General features: G+C 41.6%; 1 protein-coding gene across 1 annotated transcript; it reads left to right on the top strand.

The window, feature by feature from the left end:
* The first annotated feature begins 252 nt into the window (after positions 1 to 252).
* Positions 253 to 27391, top strand: ARF4 (ARF GTPase 4). The gene is made up of 6 exons (XM_019023705.4): positions 253 to 1954; positions 14270 to 14350; positions 14724 to 14833; positions 21373 to 21444; positions 23074 to 23199; positions 26456 to 27391. The coding sequence occupies exons 1-6, from the start codon at positions 1888 to 1890 to the stop codon at positions 26540 to 26542; spliced, it is 543 nt and encodes a 180-aa protein (XP_018879250.3). The 5' UTR covers positions 253 to 1887; the 3' UTR covers positions 26543 to 27391.

Here is a 27391-nt window from a genome sequence, read left to right as displayed (position 1 = left end):
AGGCTATGTCATGGACGCGTGTCCTCAACTTTGGCAAAATTAACTTTCTAAATTAACTGAGGCCTGTCTCATATTTTGGGGGTTCACAAAAGGATACAAGAAGGTCTGTCACTTAGCAAGCTTCCAAAATGCAATTTTGAGTTATTCAACTGCTAAGCAACTCTTTACATGTATCTCCAATGCAAAGGAGGGTACTTCTGAGTAAAGAAGTTTTTTGGGTTTTTTTGTTGTTGTTGTTTGTTTTTTTAAGACAGAGTCTCGCTCTGTCGCCCAGGCTGGAGTGCAGTGGCGCGATCTCCGCTGACTGCAACCTCCGCCTCCCGGGTTCACGCCATTCTTCTGCCTCAGCCTCCGGAGTAGCTGGGAGTATAGGCACCCGCCACCACGCCCGGTTAATTTATTCTATTTTTAGTAGAGACTGGGTTTCACCGTGTTAGCCAGGATGGTCTCGATCTCCTGACCTCGTAATCTGCCCGACTCGGCCTCCCAAAGTGCTGGGATTACAGGCATGAGCCACTATGCCCGGCCAGAAGTTTTTGCTTTTAATTGCCCAGGGCCACTCCTAAGAAATAACAGTCTCTGAAGGGTAGATAAGGTAGTGCTACCAAGAGAAGCGTTACTCAGCAAGCCTTCAAAAATATAAAAATAACTTACTGTTTCTGAAAGTTTGCAAGTTTTTCTTATTCAACCCCATCCTATGGAAATATACCAGTTGGAATAAGCAACTACAGAACCACATAGGACGGCACTACTAGAAAAATAGATTAAATCTTTATCCTGGCAATGAGTCTAACACATTTATCATTGTTGTGAATTTTAAAAGGTGTAGCAGGCCAGGCGCGGTGAGCCACCGCGCCAGGCCTGATCATAAACACTTTTAAAGTGAAGAGGCTTTCCGCTTCCTCAACATAAGGAGTAAATCTTTCATGCTGCTTCTAGGAAAAAAAGTACAAGAAAAGCAAGACTTCCTCGTTGCCTTCTCTTTAAAAAGCAACAGCCGATGAACACGTGTTGGAGCGCTCTCGCCTTGACAGAATTAGAGATCTTCAGAATCACTTGGCGTGGTGGTCAAAGCGTCTAGCCCTAGCTCATTAGGGTGCCACAGTTTCTCGGCCCACAAGTCAGCTTTTAACCACTTTTCTCCGCAAAAGGCCGGACCGGTCTTCATGCGTTAACTAAAGCAAGCGTCTGGTCCCGTGTGTGAAACGTGTAAGTTCATGGCATCAGGGAATACCCATCGCGCGTACCGTAATAGAAGAGGGCGAGGTTCCTCACCTAACCCATAATGCTCAGCTCGCCTTTCCGGAAGCAAGGACTATCACCCCGACAATGCCTTCATCCGGGCGGAAGCGTCTCACCCTGAGTCTGATTTGGCAGTGACGAAGCGAGGTATTGTGGGACTTTGTCCGTCTCCCAGTACGCATGTGCCTCAGCCGGCCTCTCCCGGCTCCTGGGGCCACGTCCGGGCGGTGGCGTCGTCGAGAGATGCACGTCAGCGAAACTGGCCAATCCCCTGCATGCGCAAGCGCAGTGGCTCGGGCGCACCGGAAGCGCAGGGGGATGGGGCGGCGGTGACGCGATTCTGTCCGCGTTGGAGGGGCCGGGCCGCTGCTGGAGTCGCCGCGGCCGCCGCGTGACGTGGCACAGCCAGAGCCTAAAGGCTAGAGCCGGAGCTGCCGCGCCAGTCGCCTAGCAGGTCCTCTACCGGCTTATTCCTGTGCCGGATCTTCATCGGCACAGGGGCCACCGAGACGTTTCTGCCTCCCTCTTTCTTCCTCCGCTCTTTCTCTTCCCTCTCGTTTAGTTTGCCTGGGAGCTTGAAAGGAGAAAGCACGGGGTCGCCCCAAACCCCTTCTGCTTCTGCCCATCACAAGTGCCACTACCGACATGGGCCTCACTATCTCCTCCCTCTTCTCCCGACTATTTGGCAAGAAGCAGATGCGCATTTTGATGGGTGAGTGAGGGGCTGCGAGTCAGGCGGGACCTGGGAAAGGCAGGGTCTCCACAATTGGGGTGGCCTCTGGGCCTGTTTTTTCCTCCGCCCGCTGTGGTGGGGGAGGGGCGCCGGGTCGGGGGTCGGGAGGAATTCTTAAGGGGGAACAATGGAGCGGAGGGTGAGCGATCCCCCACGCCCCCGATATGTCGCCAGACGAGACAGGGACAGGGCTTCGGGCAAGATTTCTTTCTGGACTCGGCTTTTTCTCCTTGATCTTATTGAAAGCTGGACAACATTGGGCAGAGATGTGGGGAAAGCCAACTCTGGGAAGCAAACACTTGGCGAGGCCCTTTCTGGGGGTGCGATCTGCATACCTTCTTGCCCGGGTGTGGACAGCGGTCAGGAGGGAGGCAGAGCAACTCCAGCCTTTTCCCTCCCCCTCTGCGTTTCGTGTACAGTCCCTGCACACTCCATTGGTATGTAAGCCAGCGGCCACACGGAGCCTGGAGCCGCCCGGGGCAGGAAGTTGCGGTGGCCAGGGAGCACCCAAGGTTTCCGAAGAGTCTGGAGTCCTTCAGCGCTCACTTTGCTAAACTTGGCCTTGCGCTGGATTCCGTTTCAAGTTTTTCGCTCCTTGTTAATCTCATTCTCCGAAAACTGAGCTTATCTTCTATTTCTTTGACTATTTTCAAAAACTTTAAATGTGTTTGGTTTATTCTAGGTTTTCAAGCTTATTTTTAGGCGGTCTAAGGTCTAATGCAAAAAAATTTTAGAAACGAATTTTTAAAAAATACCTGATAAATTTTCAAGTAACTGAACTGAACATCATGACGCTGAATTTTATGGTAGTCTTGTTAAATAGTAACTACAGTTTTTTAAAAATTTCTTTTTAGAAAATTGGCTTTTTAAAAACTACTTTTTAGGGGGCGTGTTTTTGCTCAGCTGAGGGAGAAGGGCTGTCAGTTGGCTGAAGTAAGCAACCGCTCCCGGTTACTGTAAGCAGTCTACATCACAGCTGAGCTCCATGGACTAGAATAACGCTGAAAGAAGTCCCTCTAACTTTGAACGTTGAAACTTGTTGGTTCATTAGCTTGTTTTCTACCGGAGGAGGTTTTATTTTTCTCTTCCTTTTTTTTTTTTTGGAGACGGAGTTTTGCTCTTGTCACCCAGGCTGGAGTGCAGTGGCGCAATCTCGGCTCACTGCAACCTCCATCTCCCGGGTTCAAGAGATTCTCCTGCCTCAGCCTCCCGAGTAGCTGGGATTACAGGCATGCAACACCACGCCTGGCTAATTTTTTGTATTATTAGTAGAGACGGGGGTTTCACCACGTTGGCCAGTCTGGTCTCGAACTCGTGACCTCAGGTGATCCACCAACCCAGGCCTCCCAAAGTGCTGGGATTACAGGCGTGAGCCACCGCGCCCGGCCGGAGGTTTTATTTTAGAGCTGTACTACCATCAAAACTTGCAGACACAAGCTTCTGTAATATTTCAAGGTATATAAAGAGTAACAGTATATACATTGGCTCATGTTTATTTTCCTCTTAGCGTACTTACACTTTGTGAATCAATTGTTTATGATTCATTCATAAAGTGTTTTTTCTTTCAAAGTTTCTTAGATTTCCTTTGTCAAGAGGACAGAATTATTTTAGGAGGGCAAGCATATTTAAGTTTTCAGTGGCTGAAAGTTGGCAGTCTGAAAAAGGATCGGAAGTTAATGGGAGGACTTCGGACTGTGATAAATGAATTTCCAGTCTGTTCCTTAAAGAGATTTAACAATATATGGTTATGTTCCAGAACACATAGTATATTGGTCTTTTTACTTAAGATTTATTGTAAATGAATTGCTATTTTTCAATTCCTTAGTCTTTTGTGATTGATGAAAGTATCAGAGGGGCAAGGAAGATAGAAGTATGCTACCAGCATTTTCATATATTTACTATATGGGGAGGCATTTCCCTCCACCCCAAAAAATGATTCGAAGAAAATGGGAGAGAAAAAATATTTAAGTTTCTGCATTTGTGCGGAGGATTTAGGAGTTACTTGTTTTGAATGTTTTATTACTCAGGCATGCTATCGTTTTGCACTTTAATTTTGGGATAATCAGTTTTCCTTGACTAAAAAACACTTCAGTCACAAGATCGACATTTATGGTAACTCATCAAAGGAAGTATCAACGTACGAGGGAGATATGTGCATGAACAGGGAAAAAGGTGGTTTGGAAGTTTGATAATTCTTACATTTTTCTGTCTGGCTTTATGAGTGACTGACAGCAAAAATAATAGATCACTTTTAAAGTGTCTGCCCCATTCAACTGTTGGAATTATTAATGTTTTACATTAGTGTGCTTCGTTTTTCTTTATAAAGCTTAGATAAGATTCATGCCCTCCTGAGTCAGTGTTTTATTCAGACTTTACCATTTTAAAGTATAAAGGAGATAGCAGTTAGCTGATGTGTCAGGTTTGCCAAACTACTATGGAGAAGTTTTAAATTTAATTCGTACACCTGCTGTTCTTCAAAAGTTCAAGTAACTTTAAAAGATATTGGAAGTTAGCTTGTAGTTAACTGTAATTAAAAAACCAACACAGTGTATCAAATTTAACATCATCTGAACTATTGATTGACAGAAATTATGTACTAGTTATAAGGGGAAGTTATGCAAGTGATGATATTGCCCATACTGCTCGAGTTAGGAAGCAATAGCTTCTGGCCAGGTGTGGTGGCTCACGCCTATTATCCCAGCACTTTGGGAGGCCAGGTTGGGAGGATCACATTGAGGCCAGCCTGGTCAACATAGCAAGACCCCATATCTATTTGAAAAAAATAAAAATAAAGCAATAGCTTCTGTATTTTATTTTGTTTATTTTTTTTGAGATGCAGTTTCACTCTTGTCAACCAGGCTAGAGTGCAATGGCATGATCTAGGCTCACTGCAACCTCTGCCTCCTAAGTAGCTGGGATTACAAGCGCCCACCACCAAGCCCAGCTAATGTTTGTATTTTTAGTAGAGACGGGGTTTCACCATGTTGGCCAGGCTAGTCTCGAACTCCTGACCTCAGGTGATCCACCTGCCTTGGCCTCCCAAAGTGCTAGGATTACAAGCATGAGCCATCACACCCAGCCAGCTTCTGTATTTTGTATATATTTTTTAAATAATTATGTTTTTTTTCCTTTTGAGTAGCTGAGACAACAAGGACATGCCATTAGACCTGCGTGGCTAATTTTTGACATTTTTTGTAGCAAGAAGGTCTCACTATCTTGCCTGTTCTTGGGCTGAAGCGATCCCCCCCACCTCAGCCTCGAAAAGTGCTAGGGTTACAGGGCGAGCCACCGAGCCTGGCTGCATTGTCCTATTTTAAGTCTGGTTTCTGTATCTTGATCCATGATAAGATGTAACGTTGTTAAGTGAATCCTTAAATTATGTATATATCCAAAAATACTAAGGTGTTCTGCAGAGGAATTACTAATTCTGATCTCTTTACTTTGAACTTTCCAGTTCTTGCCTGTTGAAAAGCTGAAAAAGTGTTACTTTTAAAAAGTTTGCTGATATCACTGTAGTGTAGTATCCCAGTGTAGTTCTGTATTGTCTTGAATGTGACTGTGGTTTTGGGGGTCTAGAGATGTTCAGGAGAAAGGATCCTATATTTGTCACTTTAAAAAATATTACCAAGCTAAAGAGTGGTGTTTTATATTTGTTTCTTAGCATATTTTCTAAATCCATCTATTTATGTAATTTTTTTATGTTTTTCCTCTTGATTCTAAAAGTAGTATATGTTTCTTCTGTTAACATTTAGAAAACAGGTAAAAGAATAAAGTGATAATTACCTATCTGTAATTCCACTATTCTGTCATATTTACTCTCAGCCTTATTTTTATTTTTATTTTTTGAGACAGGGTTTTGCTCTGTCACCCATACTCTGGGGCACATACAGGTGGCATGATCATAGTTCACTGTAGCCTTGAACTCCTGGATTCAAGCAATCCCTCCTGCCTTAGGCTCTGGAGTAGCTAGGACTACAGGCGCCACTATGCCCGGCTAATTTTTAAATTATTTTGTAGAGAATGGGGGTCTTGCTGTGTTGCCCAGCTGATCTCAAACTCCTGGGCTCAAGAGGTCCTCCTGCCTCGACCTCTCAAAGTGCTGGGATGACAGGTGTAAGCCACCACACCTGGTACATGCTCAGCCTTTTAAGAGGAAGTTTTTGTTCCTCTAAAATTGTAGTTGTGATGTTTAGTTTTGTGTCCTCTCTTTTTGATTTAGCTTATTACAAGCATTTTCTCAGGTTATTGGTTGAACATATAACTGCCAGCCTTTAAAAAAACAGGCTCTTCTGATTATGTGAATATAGGAAACAGAAAAGGCAAAAATCCTGTTTCATGCCACTGGCTGATAGGTACAGCCATCCTTAGATGCACCCTTTTGCATTATTATAGTAGTGCAATAGGCTGTCAGAAACTTTGATAATTTCCTGCTAATTAACTGATAAAAATGTAGATGTTTCTCATCCGTGTGTAGAAGCAGAACCTAAGTTCACATTTTCCCGTATACCTGGTGGCCTGAGTTTCAGTTTGGTTGGTCAAGCATCTGATGAATTTGATAAAATATATTTGAGATGGAGTCTCACTCTGTCACCCAGGCTCGAGTACAGTGGTGCAATCTTGGGTCACTGCAACCTCCGCCTTCTGGGTTCAAGCAATCCTTCTGCCTCAGTCTCTCCAGTAGCTGGGATTACAGGCCCCCTCCCACCATGCCTGGCTAATTTTCATATTTTTAGTAGAGAGGGTTTCACCATATTGGTCAAGCTGGTCTCAAACTCCTGACCTCAGGTGATCCACCTGCCTCATTCTCCCAAAGTGCTGCGATTACAGGCATGAGTCACCGTGCCCGGCCAAAATATTAAGATACAGTATGTCCACCAGAAAAACCTAAAGGCAGGATGGCAGTATGTAAATAGTATTTGAGGTCTCTGGCATCAGAACTAGGTTTTTTGGTTTTGGCTTTTTAGAAAATTTTTTAATAAAAAAAATCAAGATATAATACATAGACCATAAAATTTACCCTGTTAAAGTGTACAGTTCCGTGGGTTTCAGTATATATATTCAAAGTTGTGTAACCATCACCATTGTCTAATTCCAGAATTTTTCATCATCCCTCAAAGAAACCTGATACCCATTAGTAATAATTCCCATTCCCCTTTCTTCCCAGCCCGTAATCTGTTTTCTGTTTCTATGGGTTAATATATTCCGGACACTTCATTTAATGGAATCAGGATTTATGGCCTCTTTGTCTGGCTTTTTTCACTTGGCATGATGTTGTCAAAGTTCATTCATAATGGCCGGGCGCGGTGGCTCACGCCTGTAATCCCAGCACTTTGGGAGGCTGAGGCGGGCAGATCACGAGGTCAGGAGTTCGAGACCAGCCTGGACAACATAGTGAAACCCCATCTATACTCAAAATACAAAAATTAGCCGGGTGTGGTGGCAGATACCTGTAGTCCCAGCAACTCAGGAGGCCGAGGCACGAGAATCCCTTGAACCCGGGAGGTGGAGGTTGCAGTGAGCTGAGATCGTGCCATTGCACTCCAGCCTAGGTGACAGAGTGAGACTCTGTCTCAAAAAAAAAAAAAAAAAAGAAAAGAGAAGAAAAAAGTTCATTCATATTATAGCGTATATTAGTACTTCATTCTTTTCTTTTTTTTTCCTTTTCATTAAATTCACATAAGCACCTCATTTCTTTTGATGGCCAAATAGTAATTACATTGTATGGATAAACCACATTTTATTTATCCATTCATCAGATGATAAAAATTAGGTTGTTTCCACTTTCTAGCTCTTCAACATTCATGAACAAGTTTTAGTGTGGGCATGTGTTTTAAATTCTCTGATAAATACTTAGGAGCGGAATTGTGTCATGGTAACCGTCTTGAACATTTTGAGGACCTGACAGACATTTCCATTTTACATCCTCGTTTACATCCCCACTAGCAATATATGAGGGTTCTAATTTTTCTGCAAGACTTAGGTTTTTAAATATCTTTTCTTCTGTTTCTGTGACTGTGGGGGACATTTCTGGACATTAAATGTCTCATCTGAAAAGTGAAAGGTTATTGTGAGAATTAAAGTCCAAAAATGTATAGAATCACCTACTATGCTTAGAATGCAGTAAATATTCAATTTTAAATTATTATTTTAAACTATTATGCAGCCTGGGCACCATGGCAAGACCTCATCTCTACAAAAAAATTTTAAAAATTAGCTGGGCATGGTGGCGTGCCCCTGTAGACCCAGCTACTGGGGAGGCTGAGGTGGGAGGATTGCTGGAGCCCAGGAGTTTGAGGCTACAGTGAGCCATGTTTGCACCACTGCACTCCAGGCTGGGTGACAGATGGAGACCCTGTCTCAAAAAAAAAAAATGTATATATATGTACACACACACACTTATAATTATGAAGGTATATTTCAAACTTGTAGATAATTTGAAAGATAAAGGAAAACATGAAAAATCTTTTTATCCATCTGAAAATACTCTTTTGTCTTTCCAGTCTTACTCCTTTCTGCAATATTTTTTTCTCCCTCAAAGTTGAGATCATTGGATCTAACTTTTTTTTTTTGAGACGGAGTCTTGCTTTGTTGCCTAGGCTAGAGTGCAGTGGCGCAATCTCGGCTCACTACAGACTCCGCCTCCCGGGTTCAAGCGATTCTCCTGCCTCAGCCTCCCAAGTAGCTGGGATTACAGGCACCCGCCATTGCGCCCGGCTAATTTTTGTATTTTTTAGTAGAGACGGGGTTTCACCATCTTGGCCAGGCTGGTCTCAAACTCCTGACCTCATGATCCATCCACCTCAGCCTCCCAAAGTGCTGGGATTACAGGCGTGAGCCACCGCACCCGGCCTCAATTTTTCATCACTAATTATGATACTAGCTGTAGGTTTTTTATAGATGTTCTTTTTTTGTTTTTTGTTTTATTTATTTATTTTTTGAGACAGAGTCTTGGTCTGTTGCCCAGGCTGGAGTGCAGTGGCATGATCTCGACTCACTGCAGGCTCCGCCTCCCGGGTTCAAGCGATTCTCCTGCCTCAGCCTCCCGAGTAGCTGGGATTACAGGCGCCCGCCACCATGCCTGGCTAATTTTTGTATTTTTAGTAGAGATGGGGTTTCACCATGTTGGCCAGGCTGGTTTCAAACTCCTGGCCTCGTGATCCACCCTCCTCGGCCTCCTAAAGTGCTGGGATTTCAGGCGTAAGCCACCGTGCCCGGCTGGATCTAACTTTTTAAATTTAAAATGTAAGTATTTCTTGCTGCCATAATTATGGGCAAAGGTTTGTTTTTTTGGGTTTTTTGTTTGTTTTTTTGAGACGGAGTCTCGCTCTGTTGCCCAGGCTGGAGTGCCGTGGCGCGGTATGGGCTCACTGTAACCTCCACCTCCCGGGTTCAAGCGATTCTCCTGCCTCAGCCTCCCAAGTAGCTGGGTTTACAGGCGCCAGCCACCACACCTAGCTAATTTTTGTATTTTTAGTAGAGACTGGGTTTCACCACGTTGGCCAGGCTGGTCGCAAACTGCTGACCTCGTGATCTGCCCACTTCAGCCTCCCAAAGTGCTGGGATTACAGGCGTGAGCCACGAGGCCCGGCCTTGTTTGTTTGAGACAGGATCTTGCTCTGTTGCTCACGCTGAATTGCAGTGGTGTGATCATGGCTCGCTGCAGCCTTGATCCCCTGGGCTCAAGGGATCCTCCTGCCTCAGCCTCCCACATAGCTGGGAATATAGATGCGCACCACCCTGCCTAATTTTTGTTCGTTTTGAGACAGGGTCTCAATTCTGTTGCCCAGGCTGAAGCACAGTGGTGCGATCACAGCTCACTGCAGCCTTGACCTCCTGGAGTCAAGTGATCCTCCCATCTCAGCCTCCCCCAGTAGCTGGGACTACAGGCATGTGCCATCACACCCGGCTAATTTTTTTTTTTTTTTGAGACGGAGTTTTGCTCCTGTTGCCCAGGTTGGAGTGTAATGGCGCGATCTCGGCTCACTGCGACCTCCGCCTCTCAGGTTCAGGCAATTCTCCTGCCTCAGCCTCCCGAGTAGCTGGGATTACAGGCATGTGCCACTACACCCAGCAAATTTTGTATTTTTAGTAGAGACGGGCTTTCTCCATGTTGGTCAGGCTGGTCTCTAACTCCTGACTTCAGGTGATCCACCCGCCTTGGCTTCCCAAAGTGCTGGGATTACAGGTGTGAGCCACTGTGCCCCACTCACACCTGGCTAATTTTTGTATTTTTTGTAGTGACAGGGTTTTGCCATGTTGTCCAGGCTGGTCACAAACTCCTGAGCTCAGGTCATCCACCTGCCTCAGCCTCCCAACATGCTGGGATTACAGGTGTGAGCCACCATGCACAGCTTCCCAGCTAATTTACTTTTTCTTCTTTAAAGATGGATCTCGCTATGTTGACCAGGCTGGTTTCAAACTCCTGGGCTCAAGCGATCCGCCCGCCTCAGCCTCCCAAAGTGCTAGGATTACAGGTGTGAGTGACTGCCTGGCCAGCAAAGATTTCTGAGGTAGTTTTCCTGCTATAGTAACACTTTGGTCAAAGTGCAGGTCTAGTTAAGGAGAACAAGTATTCCAGTACATCTTTAAATACAGTTGCTTGTTTCTGGACACGGAGGGGAGGGAGACCATTGCTGGGCTATACAGATTAGTCTTATCTCGGCTAGTTGAAAATTGGTAATAGTTTTCATTTTGTGGAGAAATTTCATTGCCAAATATTGCAACATTAAGGGAATACATAAGAAATGACTGAATTGTCTCAAAATTGTTGGACCAATGTTTTTGAGTAAAGAACTATAAGTTTTAAGTGATGACTGTATATGTTTAATTCATGCATTAAAGCTTATAAATACCTTTTTTAAAAACTTAATTTGCATTTATACAGCATTGTTATTTTTGATACAACTGCATAAGATATTCTGTGTTGCTGTGAGCCATTAAACTGTTGTCTTGTAATTTATATTTAGAAAATAATTTGTGGATACTTAAAAGTCATTATGGGTGCATTATTTTTCCCCTTGAATTCTGGGGTGACCTAGAAATGGTTGCATGATTTTGTAAACACTTCCCTTTTTAAAAAAGTAAAATGAGTATGTAAAATATTATATATTTAAAGCCCTCAAGCAGTCGTCTTCAAAAAGATACATCAGGAAATGTAAACAGCCCAACACTTTAATAAAAAAAAATCTACTTGGACAATTTTTTTTTCCTCTTTTCATAAAAGTAATAAATGTTTTTTGGGTAAAAAAAATTCCTATCAGTAGAGGAGCAAGGAAACTAATTATTCATACAATATTCATATAAGCACATATAAAACCTATTAAAAGAAAACTTGGATTACCTATATGCTTTTGTATAATTTAAAATGATATAGTCATGATTTGTCTTGGATTTCTTCCATTCTTTTCTTTGTCAGTATTTTTGGATTTACTTTTTTTTTTTGAGACTGAGTTCCGCTCTTGTTGTCCAGGCTGTAGTGCAATGGCACGATCTCGGCTCACTGCAACATCCGCCTCCTGGGTTCAAGCGATTCTCCTGCCTCAGCCTCCCGAGTAGCTGGGATTATAGGCATATGCCACCACATCCAGCTAGTTTTTGTATTTTTAGTAGAGATGGGATTTTACCATGTTGGCCAGGCTGGTCTCAAACTCCTGGCCCTCAGGTGATTCGCCCACCTCAGCCTCCCAAAGTACTGTGATTACAGGCATGAGCCACAGCGCGAGGCCTTACCTTGTTTTTAAATGACAATCTGAGGTCCAGTTGGACCTCCGGTGATAACTGGCAGGTACCATAGTTTTGTGTGTGCGTGTGTGTGTGTGTGTTTTTTAATCAGCGTCTCAGTTTCAATTCTGACTTGGCTTAATCATATTTGAACTTAAAGGTTAATTTTGGTTAACTTAAAAATCTGATGCTTTCAAGAGACAGCTTTGTTGAACCATTTAAAGATCCAGTTGTTTTTTGCCACCCCCCTTTGTTTTATATCTTGTTACTAAAGATGCCAAACTTTAATGTAGCTCCTTTTTATGTATTTTTTAGAATTATGTTTTCTGATTTTTTTGATAATGTTCCATGCTCAAAAAATAAAACACTTGTATAACAGTTGGTTTTTATTATTATGCTCATTAATGAGGGCTTGATGTGGGCTGATCACACTGACTAGTATTTGGGAAGGAATAAACCTGTATCCGAGTACGAAGTGGGGAACAGGGTTTTACAGGACAAAGGAATAAAAGGCTTGAGTCTCCAAAAAGAACTTAAAGTTATTCTTAGTAGGGTACAGAGTAGAAAGGGTTGTTAAGACGGTAGAAGGAATCAGAATTACCTGTAGCCTTCACTTCTGTTTTGGACTGATAAAAGATAGACTTACTTGCATAGGAATGTAAATTAGATAAGTGAGATAATTTCAGCTCTTTTTTAACTTACTAGCATTCCTTTTATGTGCTAAGTCATGCTTTGATTTAAATATTAAGAAAGTGTCCTTGTTTAAATCAATACTTGATTGAATCGATACAAAAATCTGTGATAAGATAAACCCAGGCGGCCAGATATGATATCCTAAGAACAGTGATAGATTCAATGAGGTTATTAGATGTTGATCTTTCATTTATGAGGGCTTTAGCAAACACTGCAGAATATTCAGGTTTTGAGAGATTCATACTTACAAGCATTTAATTTGTTCTTCACTGTCACCCTAAAAGGAGGTATAGCCTCTTGTTCTAGTGTGGATTTTTTTTCACAAGCAAACACATTCCTCCCTACTTGTACTTCTGCCTCAACTGAATCATTTTAAGAATTTAGGCCAGACACAGTGGTTCACATCTGTAATCACAGCACTTTGAGAGGCTGAGGCGGGCAGCTCACCCGAGGTCAGGAGTTCAAGACCAGCCTGGCCAACATGGTGAAACCCCGTCTCTACTAAAAATACAAATTAGCTGGGGTGTGGTGGCACGCACCTGTAATCCCAGTTACTCCCGAAGCTGAGGTAGGAGAATCGCTTGAACCTGGGAGATGGAGGTTGCAGTGAGCTGATATCGCACCATTGCACTTCAGCCTGGGTGACAGAGTGATACTCTGTCTCAAAAAAAAAAAAAAAAAAAAAAAATTTAGATATTATATTGTAGATGAATGTGATAGGGTCTTTTATTATTATACTTTAAGTTCTAGGGTACATGTGCACAATGTGCAGGTTTGTTACATATGTATACATGTGCCATGTTGGTGTGCTGCACCCATTAACTCGTCGTTTACATTAGGTAATGTGATAGGGCCATTTTTATAACAGGTTAATCAGACTTTGGTTTTCATTTTGGCACATTTAATGTTGAAATAGATTTAAGCAGGGGTAAAATTGGCTTCATCTTCCTTTATCATCATTATAAGGTCACTAGGACATAGTTACATTAAGTTCATTAGAACATAGTTATACCACTAGGACATACTTATACCAGTGTATTTTTTACCCCTTTGCATCAAAATCTGTTACCCAAATTTTACTCTGTAAATAAGAGAAAATATTTTTACAAATCTTAAGAATTCTTTATTCACTTACATGTTGTCTGAATCAACTTTTAATTTGTGTTTTTAAAAATGGTAGTACGGCTGGGCACGGTGGCTCACGCTTGTAATCCCAGCACATTGGCAGGCCCAGGCTGGCAGATCACTTGAGGCCAGGAGTTTGAGACCAGCCTGGCCAACATGGTGAAACCCCGTCTCTACTAAAAATACAAAAATTAGCCGGGCGTGGTGGTGGGCGCCTGTAGTCCCAGCTACTCGGGAGGCTGAGGCAGGAGAATTGCTCGAACCCAGGAGGTGGAGGTTACAGTGAGCCGAGATCATGCCACTTCACTCCAGCCTGGACAACAGAGCGAGAGTACGTCCCCCGCTCCCCCGCCCCTCCACCCCCCAAAAAATGCTGGTAGTTCATAGAATTTAATTGGAAGAGATCTTAGATGATCTGATCCAGTCCCTTTATTTATGGCTAATTTCTCTGGTCTCAGTGTCCTAAAGTCACTCAACTAGTTTGTCGCAAAGCTAGAGATTAGAGCCTAAGTCAGCTACATACTTGTTACTTTTTACTAGTACATGCTGTCTGTCTTGGTCTAGAAAGCAGAATGGAAAGGCTTTCTGTAGGAAGTGTTGCCTTTGGGAATCAGAAATAAGGTCATTTCATTTCTAACTCATTTAGAAGTTGTCTTGAACAGTCAACTTCTACTTTTGAACTATAAATTTATTGTAAAATTATTTCTTGGAGTGTGCTTTTGGTCTGGATTTTAAATCTATAATGTCTTCTTCTAGTTGGATTGGATGCTGCTGGCAAGACAACCATTCTGTATAAACTGAAGTTAGGGGAGATAGTCACCACCATTCCTACCATTGGTAAGAAAATTTACAGATGACTTTATATCATATGTTGTAAAGTGAAATATATACAGTCTAGTTTTGAGATTGTCTTTTTGTTAAGCATGTTGATTATCTTAGAAGTACTTTTAAAACAGGCCGGGTGCGGTGGCTCATTCCTGTAATCCCAGCACTTTGGGAGGCCGAGGCGGATGGATTGCTTGAGCCCAGGAGTTCAAGACCAGCCTGCATAACATAATGAGGCTTTGTCTCTGTTGATGTTTAGGTTTAAATATATTTTTTAAAAATAAAAAGAAGTACTTTTAGAACACTATTCTAAGAAAATTCCACAATAAAAGGTTTTATTTTCTTAATGACGCTGCACGGCGGTCATTTTTGTTTTTCTTTGTAGGTTTTAATGTGGAAACAGTAGAATATAAGAACATTTGTTTCACAGTATGGGATGTTGGTGGTCAAGATAGAATTAGGCCTCTCTGGAAGCATTACTTCCAGAATACCCAGGTAAGGGATACTGTATGTTTTTATAACTTTTCTTTGTGGGTTTTCATGCTCTAAAGTTTATATTAGTATCTAGTATTTACTTGGATATTGGTGTTTACTATGAGTTGGCATTTGTCTTATCACCACTTCCACATTCTTCAGTGGACTCTCACTTAGGCCTTGAAGGCTAACTTATATAGGGTGGAAGAGTTGTAAAGCAATTGCGGTAAGTGTTTGGAAGATGGGGTGGGTGCTGGTGTAGTTCACAAGAATGAATTAGGTCTCTTATCCATAGTTCTTTGCTTTCCATCTTAGTTTAGAAAGTAAGGTCTGTATAAACTGTCATTGTAGTTTCTGATGAATGTAAGACAATTGATAGTCCTTTGTTTAGCCCAGTTACTTGTTTACTTTATTAAATACAGTAAAGTCAGTTCGCTGCATTGATTTGTAAGATATTTTTATATTGCCACATAGTATGTATATATAATACTGGCATGGAAGAGACTTTAGTGATCCTGTAGAACAGGAGTTCTCAAATTTGGGGGTGGCACGTAAGAATCACATAGGGACCTTTGAAAATCCCAAGACCTGGATCATCCCCTAGACGACTTGAATCAGAATCTCAGGGGATATAATCCAGGTACAGTAGTGTTTCTTAAACTTTAATATGCATATCAATCACCTGGGTATTTGTTAAAAATACACATTGAGTCCATAGGTCCTAGCTAAGGCCTGAGATTCTGTATTTCTAGCAAGTTCTCGGGTTGTGCTGATACTACTGGTCTGGTATCTTACAGCACAGCACTATTGACATTTTGGGCTGGGTTATTCTTTGTTGTTGGGTATGGGGAGGGCTCTCTATGCATTGTAGGTTGTTTAGTGGCATCCTTGTCCTCTACCCACTAGATGGCAATAGCAGCTGCCCTCAACTAGCAGCCAAAAATCTCTCCACACCTGCAAAATATCCCCTGGGGGCAAAATTGCTCCCTGCCGAGAACCACTGTTCTATCTAACTCTCTTACATATGAGGAAACTGAAACTTGGAATGACTTATCCAAGATGGGAGAGTTTGTTCTCACTCTACCTTTGTTTAACCTGGTCCCACCTCGATTGTGTTTTCTACCACCCAAGGAATTTCTTGTCAGTTTTTATTACTTAAGTTAATAATTTTTTTAAATGTGATATCACTGCCACTTTATATGTTTAAGACTTGCAATGTCATCTTGTTATCAGCCTCTTAAAACATTGCATACAAGTGGGGTTTATTGCCATCAGGTGGCAGTGAATACCCTAGGTGAGTGGCTGGGACAACCAGGTTTACATAGTATGTCATATTAAATAAGTGGTACTACTTTTTTATTTAAAAACGAGAATGTTTAGGCCAGGCACGGTGGCTCATGCCTATGATCCCAGCACTTTGGGAGGCTGAGGCGGGCTGATCACGAGGTCAGGAGTTCAAGACCAGCCTGACCAACACAGTGAAACCCCGTCTTTACTAAAAATACAAAAATTAGCTGGGCGTGGTGGTGTGCACCTGTAATCCCAGCTATTCAGGAGGCTGAGGCAGGAGAATCGCTTGAACCCGGGAGGTGGAGGTTGTGATGAGCCAAGATCGCACCATTGCACTCCAGCATGGGTGACAAAGCAAGACTCTGTCTCAAAAAAAAAAAAAAAAAAAAAAAGTAGAATGTTTATGGTCATCAATATAGCTGTGACTAGAAAAGATACTTGATACAGAGGCACATGCTTTAAAAAGCTTCCTTATGGAAAATGTTAAATACAAGGTGAACATTCCTTATCCGAAATTCTTGGGACCAGAAACCACTGTTTCTGATCTCAGAATTTTGGGGGTTTTGGAATATTTGCATTGTACCCAGTTGAGCATCCTAAATCCAGAAATCCAAAATCCGATATACTCCAGGGAGTTTTTCCTTTGTTATGTTGGTGCTCAGGAAGTTTTGGATTTGGATTTTTGGATTAAGGAAACTCAATCTGTACACCTACAAATAGAATAGCATAATAAACTCACATGTATGTATTATGCAGCTTCAGTTACTAGGATATAAGCAGTGCTGTGTTGTTTCATACTCATCTCTAATGTGCTCTACCCTCTAGACAGTTTGTTTATTTTTTTTGAGATGGAGTTCTCGTCCTGTCACCCAGGCTATGGTGCAATCTTGGCTCACTGCAACCTCTGCCTCCTGGGTTCAAGCGATTCTCCTGCCTCAGCCTCCCAAGTAGCTGGGACTTCAGGCATGCGCCACCACACCTGGCTAATTTTGTATTTTTAGTAGAGACGGGGTTTCACCATGTTGGCCAGGCTGGTCTCGATCTCCTGACCTCATGTGATCCACCTGCCTGGGCTTCCCAAAGTGCTGGGATTACAGGCATGAGCTACTGCGCTTGGCCAATATATTTTGAAAGAGTTAGATGTGAAGTAAAACCTTGCTAATCCTTAAGCCTAATAATTCTTGACCAAGGGTAACCCTGGGTTTATCCCTAGATTTGTTTAGAATGCTTTTAATTTACTTTGCATTCTTAATTTGAAATTAGACCCAATTCTGGCCTCTTTGGACCATCTTAGAATTAAAAGTCCAAGTACTGCTTCCTAGGGAGTTCATGCTAGCTGGGGAAAGCTTTATGTGTTACCTGACAGAATCAAAGCTAAGCTCTTAGCTTGCATTCCCAGCATTACTGATCAGTTCTCCTAGCTATAAAATTTAAAAGAAACTATAGCTTTAACCATGTTTCTAACTTATACTAACAAGCCATGGCACAGTGTGTAGTAAATTCCTCTTATAATTCCAACTAATTTGCCATTGTAAATAAGTAAATATTTGGCTTTTCAAATAATTTCATAGCACTGGGCTTATCTGTAGAATCCTAGCTTTTCTTCACTCTTGATTCTAGGCTGTTCCAGGAAGAAAATAATTAGGGATTAATACCTAAAATAATTCTCCTTCTCAATAATGTTACTTTGGGACTGATAGCATTATTTGCATTTTAAAACAAAGGCTGGGTGCAGTGGCTTATGCCTGTACTCTCAGCACTTTGGGAGGCTGAGGTGGGAGGATCGCTTGAGCTCAGGAGTTTGAGGCCAGCCTGGGGAACATAGTGAGACCCTGTCTTTACATTAAAAAAAAAAAAAAAAAAAAAAAGAATAAAAATGGGAAGTTAGCAGTCAAAATAAAATTAGGTCCCTTTTAGGGGCATTACCTCTTGTAACGGGTAGGTTTCAGGACCGGGTGCTATGGCTTATGCCTGAAACACCAACACTTTGGGAGGCCATGATACGAGGATCACTTGAGGCCAGTAGCAGTTCAAGACCAGTCCAGGCAACAGAGTGAAACCCTGTCTCTACAAAAAAAAAATTAAAAAAAAATTACCTGGGCATGGTGGCATACTCCTGTAGTCCCAGCTACTTGAGAGGCTGAGGTGGGAGGATCACCTGAGCACAGGAGTTGGAGGCTGAGGTGAGCTACAGTTGCGCCTCTGTACTCCAGCCTGGGAGACAAAAGGAGACCTTGCCTCTTTTTTGAAAAAAAGAAGAAACAAAAAAATGGAAGGTTTGGTTCTAAAAAGGAGTAGCTTTTGAAATATGGAAAGGAGGAGACATATTTGCTAAATAAATGCCCATGATAAGCCAAGAACAATGATAGATCTTTTATATCTCTGTGATTGCATTTAATCTTTAACAAGCTTATGAAGTTAGTAGTATTTTTATTTTATTTAGACGAGGCATAGTCAAGGATTAGGTAATATATATAACAAGTAGTATAAGATTTGAATTTGAGTCTGTCTTCCCACCACACTATATTGGCTCCCAAAGCATCAAACATTATTTTTTGTTTTTGAGATGGGGTCTCACTCTGTTACCCAGGCTAGAGTGCAGTGGCACGATCATGGCTCACTGCAGCTTCAGTCAACCTCCTGGGCTCGTGTGATCCTCCCTTCTCAGCTTCCTAAGTAGCTAGGACTATAGACATGTGCCACCATGCCCTACTAAAATTTTAATTTTTTTCGTAGAGACAGGGTCTTACTCTGCCCAGGGTGATCTTGAACTCCTGACTTCATGTGATCCTCCCACCCCAGCCTCCCAAAGTGGTGGGATTAGAGGTGCCATGCCAGCCAAAAGTTTTCTCAAAGGATAGGATATTTAAAGTGATGGTTTTCCAGGTGGTGTAAATGCAGTGTAAAATAAAATAAAAAAATTAAGTTATGGTTTCCAACAGAGATAAAGGAAATGGACTTATAATTTGCTAAAACAAAGGAAATTGTCATTTAATGGATGTAAAATAAGTGTTAGATGCCCCTGGAGAGCCCAGTACTGTGGTAATCCTGAGAGGTAAACAGAAAATGATGTAGGATGGGGCTGGGCGTGGTGGCTCACACCCGTAATCCCAGCACTTTGGGAGGCCAAAGCAGGCAGATCACCTGTGGTCAGGAGTTCAAGACTAACCTGGCCAACATAGTAAAATCTCGTCTCTACTAAAAATACAAAAATTAGCCAGGTGTAATGGTGGGCGCCTGTAATCTCAGCTACTCAGGAGGCTGAGGCAGGAGAATTACTTGAAACTGGGAGGAGGGGTTTGCAGTGAGCTGAGATGGCACCACTGCACTCCAGCCTGGGCGAAAAAAAAGATGTAGTATAGTCCTTTGCCCTTAGTGGATGTAATCTAGTTCCTTTTTTTTTTTGAGATGTAGTTTGCTCTTGTCACCCAGGCTGGAGTGCAATGGCGCCATCTCGGCTCACTGCAGCCTCCGCCTGCCAAGTAGCTGGGATTACAGGTGTGCCACCATGCCCAGCTAATTTTTGTATTTTTAGTAGAGATGGGGTTTCACCAGGCTGATCTCGAACTCCTGATCTCAGGTGATCCACCTGCCTCGGCCTCCCAGAATGCTGGGGTTACAGGCGAAAGCCACCTCACCCAGCCTAGTTACTTACATAAATCAGTAGTGCAAGACAATCTGTTATAAGTGACATGATCAAAATTGATACTTTAGGAGTCAAGGTTTATCTTTTTTTTCTTTTTTATTATTTTTATTTTTGCCCCCCCTTTTCTAGCTGAAAATTCTATACTTTCCCATTTGAAAGTTCTTAGAAAAACAGTTCAACTAATTGCTTCCTAATTCCTTCCATTTATTTTGTAGTATAGAATTCTAATAATGGGCCAGGTGCCATGGCTCATGCCTGTAATCCCAACACTTTGGGAGGCCAAGATGGGTGGATCACTTGAGTCCAGGAGTTCGAGACCACATGGGCAACGTGGTGAAACCCCATCTCTACAAAAAATAGAAAAATTAGCTAGGTGTGGTGGCACGCACCTGTAGTCCCAGCTACTTGGGAGGCTGAGGCGGGAGGATCATTTGAGCCCAGGGGGTCAAGGCTGCAGTGAGCCAAGATTGTGCCACTCTGCTCCTAGGCAACAGAGTTGAGACCCTGTCTGAGAAAATAAGCTAATATTTTTATCTCTAAGAATTGATAACTACCTTCCTTTTTTTAAAGAATGTCTTACTCGATCAGGTAAATCTTGAATTTTTCTTTCTTTTTTTTTTTAAGAGGTAGGGTTTTGACATATTGTCCTGGCTGGTCTCAAACTGCTGGGCTCCAGTGATCCTCCTGCCTTGGCTTCCCAAAGTGCTGGGATTACAGGAGTGAGCCACTGCGCCCAGTCTTGGATTTTTCTTGCTATCATTTTCTTAAGATGTCTTCCTGATCTAGAGTTGGCAGGCAGCATTCTGAAGCAAGTTAATTTTTTCCTTCCATGATGAAGCAGATAAAAACTGTAGTGTACACACTCCTGCTATCCCACCCCCCTTTTATTACTCTGTACATGCCTTTGAGTCAGTAAGCTAATTCAGTTAGTAAATTCATGGGGTTTTTTTGTTTGTTTTTTGAGATAGGGTCTCGCTCTGCCACCCAGGCTGCAGTGCAGTGGCGCAATTTCAGCTCCCTGCAACCTCCGTCTCGGGCTTGTGATTCCTCCCACCTCGTCTCCCAAGTAGCTGGGACTAAAGGCATGCACCACCACACCTGGCTAATTTTTGTATTTTTTTGTAGAGATGACCTTTCGCCATGTTGCCCAGGCAGGTCTCAAACTCTTGAGTTCAAGCAATTTCAGGCCTGATCGTTTGCCTCAGCCTCCCAGAGTGCTGGGATTACAGGATGAGCCACCATGCCTGGCCAAATTCACGATTCTTTAGGATCCTTGATTTGTTATTTTTCTTTTTGTTCCTACTTTGTGGCTATTTTGGTACCTGCACTTAAATGTGAGAGTGCAGAGGGAAGGGGAAAAATAGATACAATTTATTCTTAGGGTAGTTGAGAAAAGTAGTTAATTGGTGAAGAATAAAAATTTTTTAGATTTGAAATAGCACTAATAAATTAAACTTACAAATAGTTCTCAAATCAGCTTTTAGCATTACAGCCTTAAGTTCTTACTTTTAAAGAGACATTTTCTTCCTAATGTCTAACCATTGGTACCATTTTGCTGCCTACACTGTTTCATATAGAGAGTGTCGTTTAACTGTTAAAATTTACTGAAACAATTTTTCCCCAGGGTCTTATTTTTGTGGTAGATAGCAATGATCGTGAAAGAATTCAGGAAGTAGCAGATGAGCTGCAGAAAATGGTAAGAAATATACTTTAAATTCATCATTTTCAAGGTGTGCTTTTCTGGATTAAACTGGTGGTGTTTTAGTACATTTTGACTATGATTAGATTACACAAATGGATTGGGGGGGCTAGAAATAAACTTAAGAAACTATATTATCCACAGGTTCTTTATAATGTACTTCAAAATCTCTTATAGAGCGTTTTAAAAAACACATGGAAGAGTAGCTACTTCAGTAAGTTGGGAGGAAGGCAGAGCAGTGTTGTTTTTTTTTTTTTAGAATGCTTCATGGGTAATCTTGATGCCTGTCTCTGGCTGAGGATATCTGATTTAGCTCAGTCCCTTACTTTACAGATATCAAATCTATAGTGCTGTAGCAGTTTTGACCCTAGGAATCTTGGTTCAGATGTTTTGTTCCCAAGGTCATCGGTTCCATTTTCTCTATGCTGTGCCAATAATTACTTCAGAAATGTTTTTTAATAGTAACCATTTAAGGATAAGGAATTCCTTCTGAAAGTAGAGACAAATGTTTGGTTCACAGTGGCATTTTGCAGCCTTCCCATAGATTGGATTAATGTTTTCATGTGTTCGTGTTGTTAAATGTACTAAATGGAGGAAGACTGCTGAGAATCCTTGTCATGATTTTAAACTTGTAGCCATAAAATATTTACTGAAATGAAATCTTAATTCTCGTTCATTCCTCCTTAGAGGGCAGTTTGTAAAACCATTGTGCCAGTATATGTGTAACTAAGTCATTGTTGGATTTTTGCCTGAGTCAAATGTCACCAGCTTTCCCTCTTCAAAAAAAAAAAAAAAATAGCTTAGTTGAGACATACTTCACACACTATAAATGTCATCCTTTTTAAATGTGCATATCAAGGGCTTTTAGCATACATAGTTGTACAACCATCATCACAATCTAATACTAGAAAATTTTCATCACTCTCAAAGAAATCTTGGACCATTAGCAGTCATTCCCATTTCCTTCCTCTCCTACACCACACTCCCAGCTTCTGACAGCCACTAATTTGTCTTTATACAGTCACCTATTCTGGACATTCACATAAATGAAAACATACAATGTGTTCTTTTATGACTGATTTTTTCACTTAGCATAATTTTTCAGGGTTCATCTATATTGCATCATGCATCAGTACAACTTCTGTTCTTGGTACTTTTTTTTTGTATTTTTCATGATACTGCCAACACCCAGATAATTGTGTTATTGTCCCACTGTTGGAAAGGATAGAAGTCCGAAAAGAATCATCATCTATCTAATATCTAAGTACTTCTGCTACTAAGTACCATAAGAACCTGCCATAAACATTTTATTCCCATATGTATTTCTTGCCCTTATCAGTCCTGACAATGGGTAATCATGAAGGCTGAATGATGAGTGATTTGCTTTAATGGGGTGTCGGATGATTGACTTGGAAAACAGTTCTGTCTTACTTGAAGGCATGATTGTTTGCTCTGGATTTAAAAACTGAAGGATATGAGACTTCAGTTGTAAGAGTGAACTTTGTGTCGAGAAATTAGGTTAATGTTTAATAATGTATTTAATGCTGAGTAAAGTATATATAGGAAGACATTTTCAAAAATTGGATTCCGGTTGGTAGTTGTTAATGCCTTACCTTTTATTTCCAGCTTCTGGTAGATGAGTTGAGAGATGCAGTGCTGCTACTTTTTGCAAACAAACAGGATTTGCCAAATGCTATGGCCATCAGTGAAATGACAGATAAACTAGGGCTTCAGTCTCTTCGTAACAGAACAGTAAGTATTTGGAGGTTGATATTAACCTCTTGACTATTAAGACTTACTAGGATAGTTGTGTCAGCTAGTATTCAGTTTAAACATTTATTATCTCCTTTGGACAAATAATGAGCACATCATTTATTTAAAAATATGGTAATAAACTTTAAATACCTTATTTGATTTTTGTAAAGATACGGAAAACTACTGTAGAATAGGTCTAAAGATTATTGATAGTTTCTTTTTTCTTTTTTTTTTTTTTTTGAAGGGAGAGGTGGAAGGAATGGAAAGATTATTGATAGTCTTAATTTTAATTTTGTATCTTTTAAGTAACCCTACAGCAAATATTTTGAAATCTGGCTTTCTTATTAAGGGTCCAGTAATGTTTGTTTGCTTGTTTTAAAAGTGGAGATGGGGGGCTGGGTGCGGTGGCTCATGCCTGTAATCCCAACACTTTGGGAGGCCTAGGTGAGCAGATCATCTGAGGTCGGGAGTTTGAGACCAGCCTGACCAACCAGGGAGAAACCCTGTCTCTACTAAAAATACAAAATTAGCCAGGTGTGGTTGCGCATGCCTGTAATCCCAGCTACTCAGGAAGGCTGAGGCAGGAGAATCACTTGAACCCAGGAGGTGGAGGTTGCGGTGAGTCGCGATCGCGCCACTGCACTCCAGCTTGGGCAACAAGAGCGAAACTCGGCTCAAAAAAAAAGTGGAGATGGGGGTCTCGCTTTGTTGCTAGGCTGGTCTTGAACTCCTGGACTCAAACAATCCTCTCACTATCTCAGCCTACCAAAGCGCTGGGATTCCAGCCATGGTGCCCAGCCTTGTTTGCTTGTTAACATAACAGTTTATGGAGGAGACTAGGTACCACGGCTCACACCCGTAATCCCAACACTTTGGGAACCCAAGGCAGGAGGATTGCTTGAGGCCAGGAGTTCCAAACCAGCCCGGGCAACAAAGTGAAACCCTATCTCTACAAAAATAAAAATTAGCTGGGTGTGGTGGCATGTGCCTTTAGTCCCAGCTACTTGAGAGACTGAGGTGGGAGGACTGTTTGAACCCAGAAGTTGGAGGCTGCAGAGAGCTGTGATTGTGCCCATTGCACCCCAGCCTGGGTGACAGAGCAAGACTGTTTCTTTAAAAAAAAAAAAAAAAAAATTTGTACTTCTCTAAAATTGCTTATCATTGATCAGTGATTCAATGATGGAGATAAATTATCAGAAACTTAGTGTCATAGGCTTTTTACAGTAGTTTTGCATTAACCTGTAAATAAGGAAAATACTGTGGCTGTGGTAAAAAATGAAACAAACAACAAAGAACCTATTGCAGGCCGGGTGCAGTGGCTCACGCCTGTAATCCCAGCACTTTAGGAGGCTGAGGCGGGTGGATCACGAGGTCAGGAATTCAAGACCAACATGGCCAAGATGATGAAACCCCATCTCTACTAAAAACTACAAAAAAATTAGGCGCAGTGGCAGGCATCTGCAAGCCCAGCTACTCTGGAGGCTGAGGCAGGAGAATCACTTGAACCCAGGCGGCAGAGGTTGCAGTGAGCCGAGATCACGCCACTGCACTCCAGCCTGGGTGACAGAGCGAGACTCCGTCTCAAACAAACAAACAAACAAACAAACAAACAAAAAAAAAAAACAACCTATTGCCTGTTTGAGATATCTCAGGCTGATTTGAAGAACATAAACTGGGCCGGGTGTGGTGGCTCACACCTGTAATCCCAGCACTTTGGGAGGCGAAGGTGGGCGGATCACTTAAGAGAGTTCGAGACCAGCCTGGGCAACATGGTAAAACTCTGTCTCTACTAAAATTACAAAAATTAGCTGGGTGTGGTGGTGCATGTGCGTAACCCCAGCTACTTGGGAGGCTGAAGGCACGAGAATCTCTTGAGCCTGTGAGGCGGAGGTTGTAGTGAGCCGAGATCATGCTACTGCACTCCAGTCTGGGCAACAGAGTGAGTACTCTGCCTCAAAACAATCAGTCGATCAATCAATAAATAAGCAAGCAACACTAACTGTAAATGATACAAGTTTTCCATGCTGTGAAGGTATGAATTTGAGCCTTTCCCCAGCCACCTAGGTTACTGAGATTTGGTATTCAAATAATTGGCAACATGGTATACCTGCAATGGCCTTGCAACATTAAACTGGTCAAAAAAATTAATAAAAGTAAACTATGCCTTAAATGTAAATTGTTTTCTAGGTTTTTTTTGATACTTTCACACAGTTATTAGAGATAAGATTCGTTGCCATTTAAAAGCAAGAACTTTTTGGAATGCATGAGACTAAAGATAGTGAAATTGTCTGAAAAGCTTGCCCTTAAAATATCAACAAACCCTACTCTTTCTTTTTTTTTTTTTTTTTTTTGAGATGGAGTCTCGCTCTGTCGCCCAGGCTGGAGTGCTGTGGCACGATCTCGGCTCACTGCAAGCTCTGCCTTCTGGGTTCATGCCATTCTCCTGCCTCAGCCTCCTGAGTAGCTGGGACTACAGGCGCCCACCACCACACCTGGCTAATTTTTTGTATTTTTAGTAGAGACAGGGTTTCACTGCGTTAGCCAGGAAGGTCTCGATCTCCTGACCTCATGATTCATCCGCCTCAGCCTCCCAAAGTGCTGGGATTACAGGCGTGAGCCACCACGCCCGGCCTAACAAACCCTACTCTTTCAAAAATTTGCCTCTTCTACTTTGAGTTTAGTTTTATGGGAAACGAGAGTTATAAAAACCAGATGGGTAGTTTATTAGTTACTAATTTCCCCATGATTTCTTTTTTCAGATTAAGTGGTAGAAAGTTTACTAAAAGGGAACCAAAAACCAGCACTGAAAAGAAAGCTGAATGAGGGGGGAAAATCTTGTCTAAATATAATGAATAGGTAGAAGTAGCTTGATTAATTGAGACGGAGTCTCACTCTGTCGCCCAGGCTGGAGTGCAGTGGCACAGTCTCGGCTCACTGCAACCTCCAGAATAGGTAGAAGCGGCTTTATTTTAAAAAATAATTTAATCTAAAAAAGTAGAGACAAAGTCTCACCATGTTACCCAGGCTGGTCTCGAACTACTAAGCTCAAGTGATCCTCCCATCTCCACCTCCCAAAGTGCTGGGATTTATAGGTGTGAGCCACCACACCCAGCCAGAAGTAGCTTTAAATATGGGAGAGTTTTGTGAGATGCAAGAGGTGTGAAAAGACTCTTAAGTTTGATTAAGAAAGTTTAAACACTGGTGTTATATATTAACTTTGTTAGTCAAGTATTTTCTTGTCTTTTCTTTACAGTGGTATGTTCAAGCCACTTGTGCAACACAAGGAACTGGTCTGTATGAAGGACTTGACTGGCTGTCAAATGAGCTTTCAAAACGTTAAATGAAATTGGATATCTAACCAAGGACATGTTTGATAAAATTGGTCTAGGCTTGTTACAACAAAATTAGTTTGTATCTTGGTTATTAAACAGTATCTGGGACTGGTTTGGGCAGAATATTAAACTTATTTTGTTGCCAATTATTGTTTACCGAGTATAATGTTGCTATTTAGCAATGTGCTTGGTTTTAAAGAAATTCTCCTTGGGAAAAAAGTATCCTCTTTTAATTTTACTTCCCATAAGCGTAAATGCCTGGACATAGCTCTTGTGAAACCTTTAAATAAATTGTTTTGAGTGTTTTTTGAGCCCCAGACAAATAATGTTTTAAAGTTATCCCCTTGCTACTTTACTGATACCTTTATCATTCCTAAGACAGTTTGCTAATTTAAAAATGTAGCATTCCATTTGTATTTATTTCTCTCCCTTGCCAAAAAGATTTTCTAATAGTGCTTGTACCAGCCAGAGAAAGATCCAAAACACTACTCAGCTCTCTTGCACTGAGGAAATTTTTCCCCCTACATTGACTCCTGGCCTACATCAGCCAAACTTAACCTTGGTGGGGTTTGGATTTGATAGCCAATTAGTTCTGTGCTGGTTGCAAAGAATTGATATTTAGATGGTTTTTAATACTCAGCAGATTGTCTTCCTTTATATTGTGTCTTTTTTATGTTGCATGTTGCTTTTGTTATCAGCCTGATTTTTTGCTCAGTATATGATAGTTCTGCTGATGTTTTGTTTATTGGGCAGACATATCTTCATTAAGAGTTTTTGGAAAACTCATCAAATTCGATGAATACATTTTCTTCATAACCCATTTGGAATTATTCCTAATAAAATGATAAAATACGTAA

Source organism: Gorilla gorilla, chromosome 2 (genome assembly GCF_029281585.2).
Source record: "Gorilla gorilla gorilla isolate KB3781 chromosome 2, NHGRI_mGorGor1-v2.1_pri, whole genome shotgun sequence".
Lineage (NCBI taxonomy): Eukaryota > Metazoa > Chordata > Mammalia > Primates > Hominidae > Gorilla > Gorilla gorilla.
This window is presented reverse-complemented; position numbering and strand designations above follow the sequence as displayed.